The sequence below is a fragment of the Primulina huaijiensis genome, chromosome 10 (genome assembly GCF_012295235.1).
Source record: "Primulina huaijiensis isolate GDHJ02 chromosome 10, ASM1229523v2, whole genome shotgun sequence".
In the NCBI taxonomy this organism is placed as follows: Eukaryota; Viridiplantae; Streptophyta; class Magnoliopsida; order Lamiales; family Gesneriaceae; genus Primulina; species Primulina huaijiensis.
Genome location: NC_133315.1, coordinates 1,027,191 through 1,039,434, shown reverse-complemented (window position 1 = coordinate 1,039,434; position 12,244 = coordinate 1,027,191). Strand labels below are relative to the sequence as shown.

The following is a 12,244-nucleotide window of genomic DNA, read 5'->3' as shown; positions in this document are numbered from 1 at the left end:
AGGTAATATTAATTTAAGGTTTAAAAAAGACATTATAAGATACTTTTGTCAATCAATGAAGGAAACGTCATATTTTAAGGTAATATTAATTTAAGGTTTAAAAAAGACATTATAAGATACTTTTGTCAATCAATGAAGGAAACGTCATAAGAAAATGCTTTGATAACTATGTCCAAGCTTTAACCTCATGAGCATAACCAGCCAAAAAAACAAACAAAAATAACTTGACTCAAAATGTTGGCTAAATCAAAACATCATTCCCAAGACAAGGAAAGCTAAATTTTCCCATGCAAATTCCGATTTCAAGAACTTCCAACATAATATATAAAGCCTCTTCTCAAAAGTTCACATGCTTGTCTTCAGGGCAACGATGTACCCTTCGCACCAAATACGACATACAAAATATTTGAACAGAAGCGTTGTTAATTCAGAAAATTGATCAATGTGTGATGTGACTGGAGGAACCAATACAACAAGAACTTGGTTGATTATCTTGCCCGAGTGGATAAAAGCACAATCACCTTGTGATGCAGGTTGCAACAGGTAGCCAAACACTGAATCAGTTTCAAGGCTGCAAGGTATAAAAGGCTAAAGAAAGGTGATGTACAAGAGTTTTTACAAGAAAGCTTTCAGATTATTTCCATTAGAATCCAAGAGAGTTATTTTCTGTGTAATTGAGTGAAAAAGATCAAGAGTGAATTCTAGATGAAGCTTTGTAACTCAACGTGTATGTATACCATTCATTGAATCAAGATGGTGATATCTCCGGTGGACGTGGGCTAGTTTTTTGTTGTCCGAACCACCTATAGTTATGGTGTTATTATTGTTTCTTGAACGCTTGATATATGTATATACTGTACTGAATCAACTATCCACACATTTGATTGAGAACAAATCATTGCATTACAAACCAGAAGATATTACAGGGCTAATCTTGGAGTTGTTATGAAATCTAAAGGGATAAAAGGAGCTTTGATTCACAACAACTGATTTCAGAGTCATGTTCCGAAATTCACTCTATCAAATAGAAAAACATGACAACCAAGATCGAGGTGGAGTGGTTCTATGGCAAGGACGGTTTTCGGCTATGGCATAAAAGGATGTTGATGTGTGTCATTTTTATATATTGTATTGTGTCATTTTGGGTCTCATAGCGTTCTGGGACGGCCAAGTTCGACCGACCTAGTGCGCTAGAGTGAAACATAAAATTTTAATTAACGCAGAGATTGCGTGGGGCTGATGAATTTGCCAACCCTTTCATCAGCCCCAGCGTGATCCGTTAAAAAAATAATATATGATCGATTTCTTTTCAACTTTCTTGATGGCTACCTACTTGGAAAACCTAGCACACATTTTTTGGACATTCTTTCACAACTTGGGAGAGATTTATCAGCTGGCAAGAGCCACCGCACGTAACAAGAAAAACTAGAGTCGAGGAAAGTTGAAGAATTTAGGATTTTCACATAAGTGTGTCTTCTGTTCTTCATCCACTCTCGTATTTATAGTTTGAACACTTTATTTTAATTGTTGTTTGGATATTTTATTATGATGTTTAGTAGTTAACTCGTTTATTTGTTGGGTTTAAGGGGATTCTATCCCGAAACGTTATTTTATTTTATATAATTATATCTTCGACTTTTGCTTGACGTTTTATTGTGTTATTTTTATTTATTGAGTTGTTGAAGTCTAACTAACTTTGATAATATTTTATATTGTGAGTGATCTGTTCAAGAGTTTTACATAAATGAGATTTTTATGCACCGTCATACTTGTTGGAGTTTGGGCCTATCGGGCCTAATCGTGCTCGGTTGTTCAGACTCTATCGTGTTATGTCAATTCCCGAAAGGGGTCATGAGTCAGACTCCGATTAGTTTATTGGGCTTTTATTTCGGTCCTGATTGTATTAAGTATGGGCCCATCATTTCAGCAATGGGTTTGACATTGACTGACCGATCCAATTAACATTCAGGTCGGGTAGGGTCGGAAATTATGGTCCAAAACTTATATTTCATCAAACTTGAACACACACCGACTTATATTTTGTGAATANCCACTTACAAAAATAGAAAGAACAAATTATTTTTTGTTTTAAATTTTATTAGTTTCTTTTATTTGGGTTATATTAAAATACTAGTTTTAATATTTTCTAAAAAAAAAAATAGTTTTAATTATAATTATAGTAGATTCTCACCCTACAAACTTCAAGTAAAATTCATTTTAAAGCATGTCATAACTTCTAAAGTTACAAGAAATTGTTAAATTGGATTTACTGAAGTTTTCCCTCTGAAGAATCAAAACAACAAATTGAGAATAAAATTATAACAAAAACACAAATTCTATACCCTTCCAACATTTTATTAATTTCACATTCAATTTTTTTTAAAAAAAATTATAATTATAAATTTTAAAAGGCAAAAACTTGTGTGAGACGGTCTCACGGGTCGTATTTTGTGAGACGGATCTTTTATTTGGGTCATCCATGAAAAAATATTATTTTTTATCCTAAGAGTATTACTTTTTATTGTGAATATCGATGGGTTGACCCACTCACAAATAAAAGTTTGTGAGACCGTCTCACAAGAGACCTGCTCAATTTAAAATGCTTAAATATGAGACTTTATTGGATTGAACCTTCCATTCAAGAATCATCATCATATAATAAAGTTTCCAATACAAAGCGCACTATCTGAACAAAATTGGCAAATGGCCACTGAACTAGTCCAAGCTATTATTCAAATCAAACATTAGGTAGTCAGCCTAATTTTCAAATAAAATGGTGCTGTTAAACATGTCAAAATGATTTAGTTGGAAAGCTACTAATCCACTCGTCTAACGCGCGCGCATACACACACACACACACACATATNTCAACTTATTATATTCAAATTCAGAATGGCAGAGAGACAAACCTTCAAGACTGAGAGGAAAAGAGATAGACAGTCCATTTCTGTTCCATATCTGTGGGAAGAGAGACCGGGGACACCGAAAAGAGATTGGAAATCAACTCCTCGACCAATTAAGCCCGTGGAAGTGCCCGTTAAGCTCGTCGTATCGGTCCCCTTTTGTTGGGAAGAGAAGCCTGGGACACCACTCCAGCTGCTTTTGCCACCACCCCCTGGAAGCTACAACTTGGATCATGATGGTGGGGAATACAGAGGGGTTGATGAACAACATGATTCTGATCAAATGGATGTCTTGTCTGACTCGGAGCTCGAAACGTGTAGTTTCGAAACGGACGAGTCCTTAGACTCAGCTCCTTCCCTTCTGGCAAATTGCCTGATACCAACCTTGGAAATCACCCACGCTGTTCTTGTTGATAAAACACCGCTTCCACGAAAAGTCGTCGACAACCGACAGCTGCAAAGCTCGGGTTCACCTGTTTCTGATACAGAGAGTACTGCTAGCAGCTATGAAACAGGATCCACAAGCTTGGTCGGGGATTCTTTCTTGGAGTTGCTGTTTCCTCTACTTGTCCCAGGTTCAAATTCAGCCAACGAAGCAAAAATACCCGAAAACGATACACTTCCCGCTGCGGATGGACGGTGCACAGAACTCACATGTGAAAGAAACGGCGCCAGCCAGGTTAGAAGACCACTGCTGACCCTCGGAGAGATGATGGTGATGAGCCGAAGAAGAAGCTACCAAAGGAAAGTAATAAACATGCGTAAACAGACATCAATGGTAACCATACGTTCCTTCCTTTTTCCAAGTAGAAATAATTAAAAACTCCATAAAAACAACATACGCATGACTTTTTTTTCATGAGTTTGAAATCTAACATTTAGCCTTAATTCTTTTTTCCCCATTTTTGGATGGCAGGACTTTATGAAGAGGAACGCTTTTGGATGTGGGATCTTTGGAGTTGGCAATGGCATTGGTGTATTGCAAAAGAAGTGGAAAAAGCACTTGCAATTAAAAAGCTGATTTAGATAAACAAATGACATGCATGCATGCAAATTAACCGTATTTCGGATGAACTTATAATTTCCTCCAACTTATTTCGGATGAACGAGAAATTAGACAATACCACGACATAATCGAGATTCGACGAGAGAAAATAGAAATTTATGATTATGAAGGATAAATTGTCCGACTTTAAAAAGTATTAGTCGTTGCATGTTTGTACAATGATTTTTATAATTCATTTGATTTATATTTAAATGAGGATCAAAATGTAATTATAAAAAAATAGTGAGAGACTACACTGTAATTTTGATAAATAAATTAAAAAAATAAATATAAAAAAGAAAGGAAAAAAAGACCCGAGTATGAATGGAACATGCAACTTAATTCTTAAAGAATAAATACTCTATTGATTAAGCAATAATAATTTTATAAAAATTTTAGCACTTTATTAATATATTATTATTATTAAAATAGACTATGATACTAAAAATTAATTACTCTAAGTGTCTCAAACTTAATAATATAACTAGTTATTTTGCACATGCGATGCATGTGTGTACAGTCTTTTTTTATCATTATCGATGAAATAAAGTGAAATTTGACAAATTATAGAGGGATTAAATTGATATTTGAATTGTTGAAATAAAAAAAAATAAAAGTGGGTGTTGAAATTTAAAAAAAAAAAAAAAAAAAAGTATAATATTAGTATTATATAAGGGTAAAATTGGAAGAAAAAATTGGTGTACTTCCTAAATGATTACTATTATGTTCTCAACTTTAATAAAATAGAATAGATATAGATAAGACAGATATATTTAAAATAAATAATAATGGGAATATTATAATGAATAAGGGCATTTACGTAAATATGAAGGTAACATAAGACCCCACAAATTCAAATTCCTACTGTATATATAAACGACAGAGTGCCAAATTACCATTCTTTCTCCTCCTCTGCTTTTCAACGAACACGAAAAACTCGCAATTTTCATCACAAAACACCAAATATTACCTCAGATTCGTGCCTCTTCGTCCTCCTCAGAATCGAATCCTCCAACGGCGCCGAGAATCGGGAATCGGATGGTTTCAAGTGTATGAGATAAGGCGTTGTTTCGCAGATTGCTGTGAAATTGAAATGGATTACGAAACGGAGGATTATATAGATGATTTTTACTCTGAATCTTCGGGGTTCGATGACGAGTACGAGTTTGATGCGTCTCGGTTCTTCGATTTCACGAGGGCGGAGTTTGATTCTGAAATTGAGGAGGCCGAACGCTGGTTTGAAGTTTCCGGCGACTATCCCAACTCTCGTGAGAACCTTTTTTTTCCTTCCTTTTTTGTATCGGGATTGGGAAGTGTTTTTTCGGTGCTACGATTTGTTCATATGAGATTGTTTTAACGAGAGCTGCATGCATGTTCTTGTTTGAAAGTAGGCCTTAGAACATTTGGTTTCTCATTTCCATCATTCGTGTTTTAATTTTAACATGGCAAGTTGAAAATGAATTGAATGCGTATTGATTTGATCATTTTTGTTTTTTTATCGTCATGGATGCAGTTGTGTTCATGAATGTAATATAATGACATCTTTTTATTTCTTAAGTTTAAGGACACAAAGAGGATGAAACATTTCAAAGAAAAGACAGAGGAAGAATTTTGAGGGAGCTATGTATATTAATATTATATAATATGGAACTCGGCAACATTTGAAACTATCTGTTCCCCATTTTCCCAACGCTTTGCTGATTCGAGTTGTTTTTTTTCTTGTTTATTCAGCTTTTATCGTGAAGTTGAATTTGGAAAAATTACTCTCTGTCGAAGCTGTGTATGATAATGCAAGTGCAAAAGGTAGCAGCAGTTTAGATATTGACAGTATACAAGGATTTCCCGCCTCAGAAAAGAACACCAAAGGTATTAAAGGATTTTTACTGGTTTTCCATGTGAAAGTATTGAAGAATATCTGTAATTTGAAATTTTTGTTGTTAATGTTCAGAAATGAGTGAATCTAGCTCTCTAAGTAAAATGGCTATCTCAAATATACAGATAATGCGGCATAGGCTACTCAATATAATACTGCTTCATACATTTGATTCCTGGTTTTCGATGCGAACTATGCTTAAAGGTCTAAGATCAACTTTATATATGGTGTTGTCTCCAAGGCAAGCTTTAGAAGATGGTTTTAAAATTTGTCTTCTGGTTTGTCATTAATATTTTGCTATATCTTTACGAGTTCATTTGTTTAGTGCTTACTAGTTCTTTGCCAAACTTAAGGTTTATTACTTTCCGTAATATTCTCCTTTCTGTGCATCTTCTTAACGTTAAAAGGTCCACAAGGGCATTTTTTTATTTTTGAATATGTTAAACATTTTTTTCTGGGTCATTTTTTCATTTTGGTTGAGTAAATAAGGACTCAGTTGCAGTTAATCTAAAGCAAAAGTGGCTACTTTATTGCTCCATTTTTTGGATTCTTTATGCATTGTTCTCTCTTTTTGAAAAATGGAGCTTTTGTTTCTCTGTAGGAAAAGGTAGTCAAGTACTACAAGATACCTCAAAAGCTAAAAAATGGTCCGCTGGCAAATTATTTCAAACAAGGGGTTCAACTTTGATGAAACCTACGGCTAGTCATCTGGCAAAACAAAACAAAATGCGAGACATGAATTCCAGCTGCTCATGTACAAGGTAAGTCTTCCAAGTTGTAAATATTTGCTTATTTAATTTATTATTGGACTTTCTTCTGCTTCTTCATCTTTAGAACTAAGTGATGATAGACTTGGATATCCTAGATTAGCATTTTTGGATCGAATCAGTTGAGTTAATTCTTGTTAATTCATCGAATATAAAACACCCTTTCTTTCTTTCTTTTTAAGTTGCTATCTTACTTTTATGCATCTTCTTTTTCTTTCTATACTAGGTTGAAGAATTCAACGATTAAGGTTGATGGAAGGCATAGTGGATTTGATAATCTTGCTACCAAACGACAAAAACTTGAGATTGGCTACTTAAGAAAGGTACATTGGTGTTCCAATCTTTCATTGTGTTCAATATCCTTTAAATGCTACGACTATTAAATTTTCACTCATAATTTTATCGCCCCATGCAAAGAACAGTAATAGACTGATGATATTCACTGCCATTCATCATGTTTGCTTTAACAAGTTCTCCGAAAAAGGAGATTTTTGCTTTAGCACCATTTTTTTTTATTATTGTTTGGTGGTTTGATGATCTTAACTATGATTTACCAACTTGTAGAGCTTCTTATAATTAACATCCGAAACTGAGAAAATGATTTTCTTGTTTGTTACTTAAAAACATCTTTACAAGAATTCTCGACTTAAATCTCATGTTAATCATTAACCAAGTTGCTTCAAATTTGACACAATCTTATGTTAACCAGGTTGCCCTTTTGAAGCATCAAATCGTGTTATTACACAAGTCATCAAAGAAGGTACAGTTTGTTGAGAGAGAGTGTGAGCATATCCACTTGTATTGTATGATGCACTTAACTTTGGTAAGACTAGGTGTATAGGCATTCTTTTTTATCTTAAAGACATAACACTTTGAGTTTTGTTTACTTTATGTGCAGCACAAAAAAATTTGATTCGACTATTACTCACTTATCTTTTTTAATTATTTATGTTTAAAGGTTACGGTTCCAAGAGAACCTGAACTGGAGACACAGCTTAGAGCCCAACGCCGAAGGTATCTTCAATTTTTATTCATAGACAGTTGTTGAAATTCCAGATATGGCACTTATTTTCTTATGAACTAAATATTGCCCATTCTTGAACGTTAGGTCTAAGAATATTTCTGCACCAAGTGAAAATGAAAGAACGAAGGGAGACTGTACCTCTAAAGTGCATCCATCGAACAAAAAAGTTGGTATTGGAAAACTGAACTTCTTATATCAATAGAAGTTCAAACACGTTGTGAAATGCATTTAATTTACAACCATTGTTATTTTTTCTTCTTTATAGATTCTGCGAACTTCTTCCTTGCCTAAACCAATAAAGAGCCAGCCACAAGTGCCACAGTTTCAAGTAAATATCTCAAACTCATTCAGAGTCCTGCTCTTCATGATACCGAGGCAAATTAATCATATGGAATTTTCTAAATGTAGAAATTCTCTTCTCTATCTATTGTCAAATTCTTTTGTAAATATAGCATGCTGAAAAACTCAAATAATCAAGAAAGATAAAAAAAAATCCCTTCCCTTACAGTCTTAATTATGAATAAGTGGATATTTGGTGATGCATTACAGCATAAAGGTCCCTCTATAAATCTTGACATATTTCATCAATGCTATCTGCAAGTGCCAAGAATTTTAGGGTGGATGAAACGGATATGAGTGGAAATGTTGAAGAAAAAATACTTGATTTTCTTACTTCCCACCCATTTGTATCAGTCTCTATCCTTGAAATCTAGTACAATGCAGTGCACACATTAAGAGCCTGTTGAGGTCTTCAATTAATTTTCTTCCTCTCGCATAACTAAGTTATTTCTTTAGAAAACAAAATTTCATATATCTAGAAAACATATACAAATTTCTCTCTTTTGTGATATTTTTCATGGTCATGGATTACAACTTCATTTTTATCAATGCCCATCAGGTGTTTAACTTAAGGACCATGCAGAGGGCCAGTCAACATTCTGCTAAGGTAGGTCGTTTGTATTATTTTGCATGATATTGGTACTATTATTTGGAAGCTGTTTTTCCCACAGTATATCAAAATGATCCCGTGCAAATGTTTATATCTCATCTCATCTGTAAAATGTAAGACTGGAAATAGTGGTGCAAGTGGGGTAGGTCTGTTATCTGACTTGTATCAACTTAAATCTACATAGCTTTTTCTAAAATTAGGCTAAAAATTAATGACTGGAAAGGCAGTTTACTCTTTTTTATCGTTGTTAATTTGCCATTAAAGAGGCTTTTACTCACATTTGAGAATTGACTTCGAGGAGTGACTAGAAACTGTGGGTCATGTAACCTTGAGTAAACAAGAGCCACTTGAGCATAGTATAACTGCTGGTTGCCTGGTCGAGTATTGCATTTATGCCATCATCACGAAGAAGATAAACAGAAATTAGTGACAACCACTAAAAGTTAAAGTATCTTTCAATGACAAAACAACAGCTTTCAAGGACAAAGACATGAATTACTTGCACGTACTCAATCTGTATAATTCATATGTTTTTATCGGTTCAGCATGAAACTAAAGATGTATTACCATGACAGGTATCATCGCCGGCAAATAAAACCAATCCACATGCATCAAGTAGTGCCACAGACTTAAAGAGGTCAGAATGTTGCAATTGTTTTTTGGTAAACGTTAAACGAAATAAGGGTCTTCTCATTCTATCACTTCACGTCATGTTGCATAGGATATTTGTATTGGTATCGCTATGTCTTCGATGTTGTTTTATCCCAGTCATAATCATGTTTTATGCAAATGATGCCTTAGCATGGTCTTTTATGTAGATTCGAGTTTGCCTTTTTTGCCAACTTTAAAAAAGTATAGTTTGCTCTAACTTTGTACCTTTGTTCAGGCCAATTTCTAGAGGTTCCTCGAAGCCTGAGAAACATGAAGCATCAATTAAGTCTAAAGGCGCTTTTCTCAGAGAGAAGGTCTGGTTTCATATTTGGACAGTAACATCTGAGCTTATATAAGGACATTAACTCGAAAAAATATTCACTCTGCAGGTGTTCCCAATGGCAGCAGATGTTGATCCAATTCACGATGTAAATCAGGAAGCCACGACTCTAATGGTGAATTTCAGCACACTGTACACTAATACTCAATAAATTCTTCTACTCATGGAGTAAATATACCGTTGTTCTTTATATTGAGGACCAATTGTTTCAGGAACCCAAGTTTTCAAGCAATGACAAGCTCGTGGAGATTCCACCTACAGAACAATTTAATAAGGTAAATTTAATAGGTCAAAAAAACAAGTTATATGTAGGGCGGTATTTAAAAACTTTAAAAACGTGATTCTATGCATGAGATAATGTTTAGAAAAATGAATCATATTTTGAAACTGAAATATGTAAAAGGTTGCATACAATATTTCCCTCAATTAATAGGCTCTCCCACCAGTTATGCGTGCTAGATTTTGTGGATTATGAGGCCAAAGTTGTGATTGAAATTGATTTCTGAATCAATGTAACTTTTGTATTCTCTCTGTATTTTCAGCTCTCTCTAGGACCAGATATCAATAGCAATAATGCATCCCAACTGCAAAGGCGTGTATCCATCAAGGCAAGTTTAGAAAGGCTTTGCTAGGATAATTCTTGTTTTGACAAAAGACTCATAATAAATTGTCAAAGTTCAAATTTAATGCAGGCATCGAAAGAAAATGCTCCTAATTCTTTCCAACCTGAATTCTGGGTAAAAAACACTCTTTCATGTCAGAGTTCGGGATTCATTTTTAGCTAAATCTGACTCTCAAAAATAAAACTGTAGAGATGCCATGGAAAGCCTGCTCCATGTGGAGATTCTATGAAAGTTCATGAAACCGGTCGTTGGTCGAACTTGACTAGGTAAATTCAACTTACGTAACTTACCCAAAAATGCAAGTTTTTTGAATCATAGATCATGCTATAGTTAATTCCTTGAAGTATATTTTTTAATTTACACAAACACAACATTGCGATATTTCATGAATTGTATAAATGCCGATGATCAGCTTTCCTCAACTTTGAAGGATAGTATGTCGATTTATTGTGTTCTTACTTAATCGTCGACTCATTTCAGAAGCTTGGGGATACATTGAGAGATCATACTCCCACCAGAAGCAGCTAACTTATGTTGCTCACTTCAAAATCACATTGAAGTTCTTAGAAGGACACATTTTTTTTATGTATATACACCCCTTTTTGATGAAGTGTCTTGGGGTCGTCGCTGGAATGAAAGAATGTCACATTAAATTTACGTTGATTATTGGGATCAAAGATATTTATACTCCATAAAAAAATATATGTAGGATAGTTAGAATCAACTCGAGTATGGAACAATTGGGATTTGGGAAGGGATTGAATCATAGAATCATGTTTTCTTTACTTCTTTTTCATCTGCTTTTAATATATATAAGAATTTATATGAATCAAATACTTATCCTGTTTTGTTTCAATGAAGTGTTGGACTATGTGTTAATAGTTGCTTTGGCATTGAGTTGGGAGTTTACATGAATAAATTGTAATTTCTTGATGAAACTAAAGAAATTAGAATTGAACCAATACCTCAATATTTGTTTGGTATATTTTAATGTTGATACGAGGAAAACTAATCTAAAAGCACATTTAAAATATATTTATATCTAAAAAATTATCATAACTATTCTTGAATAGAAAAACCCACTCTAATCTCTTACCTTGTATGTAAAAAAAAAATCGATTTGCAAAGATTTCCCAAAAAGCCCTCAGCTCATTTTATTAACAAATCATTTATTATATTTATTTTTTTTTTTTAAACGACCGGTGTAATTTTATGTGGTCTCTTAATTTACCACCAAAAGTCTGCATTTTTTGGTGGCGTCTTTCAAATGATTTGATACCAACAACTGTTGATCTGATGCAACATAATGTACCAACATCGCAAATTTGATCACATTTAGAGTTTCACGAGAGTACTATTCATGCTTTATTTTGATGTCCGAACTTCAAAGCCATTCGGAAAAAATTTGGTTTCTGAGTAACTATTAAGCAAGTAGGAGATGCTAGTACTACAAATTTCATCGGATGGTTGAAAATGCAAGTTGATAGGAAATCATTTGAGGAGTTAGCAATTATCACATATGCAATTTGGATATCCCGAATGGAACGGGCACTCGAGGCTAGTAACGACATAAGGCACCAAGATGTAACATGGGCAACCGAGTGGCTCTGGATTTCCATCTAGCAAATGAAACATCAAAAGTCAGTACTAATAGCGATCCAAACATAAACGAGGCAACTACTTGGTAGCCCCGTCGCACCATACATTAAGATTGGATGTTGATATCCATGTCAATTATAAGAATCATATGTTTGGCATTGGAGGAGTGGTTCGTCACTGAAATGGACATGTCCGTTGGGGCTTTCGGAAAACAAATCCTAAGGCAGACATCAGTGAAAGACGGATAATTAAGAGCAATCAAGAAGAGACTTGAGAAAGCAATCCAACAACGTAAGATGATTAACCAGATAGCTTTAGATTTTTTGTTGGCGGTGCAAACAGTCACAAACCTGACAGAAGAGCAAGGATACTCAGAGATGAGCGTACGAGAGATTCCGAATTGACTAGATACGACTGGATTAGAAATCATACATGTACGATGAACAACTAAATTTACATGTTTGTTAAAA

The 12,244-nt window shown here is 34.3% G+C and overlaps 2 protein-coding genes across 2 annotated transcripts; both read left to right on the top strand.

Annotated features, from left to right (window-relative positions):
* The first annotated feature begins 2,873 nt into the window (after positions 1-2,873).
* On the top strand, positions 2,874-4,111 carry LOC140986826 (uncharacterized). Its single transcript, XM_073455191.1, has 2 exons — positions 2,874-3,681; positions 3,820-4,111. Exons 1-2 carry the CDS (start codon positions 2,893-2,895, stop codon positions 3,922-3,924), a joined length of 894 nt encoding a protein of 297 aa, XP_073311292.1. The 5' UTR covers positions 2,874-2,892; the 3' UTR covers positions 3,925-4,111.
* Positions 4,112-4,859: 748 nt separating this feature from the next.
* On the top strand, positions 4,860-10,995 carry LOC140985775 (uncharacterized). The gene is made up of 17 exons (XM_073453695.1): positions 4,860-5,216; positions 5,680-5,814; positions 6,423-6,582; positions 6,815-6,911; positions 7,298-7,348; positions 7,547-7,602; positions 7,697-7,778; positions 7,878-7,940; positions 8,511-8,558; positions 9,137-9,198; positions 9,448-9,526; positions 9,602-9,667; positions 9,765-9,827; positions 10,095-10,160; positions 10,245-10,289; positions 10,365-10,441; positions 10,656-10,995. The coding sequence occupies exons 1-17, from the start codon at positions 5,042-5,044 to the stop codon at positions 10,672-10,674; spliced, it is 1,344 nt and encodes a 447-aa protein (XP_073309796.1). The 5' UTR covers positions 4,860-5,041; the 3' UTR covers positions 10,675-10,995.
* Positions 10,996-12,244: the final 1,249 nt, after the last annotated feature.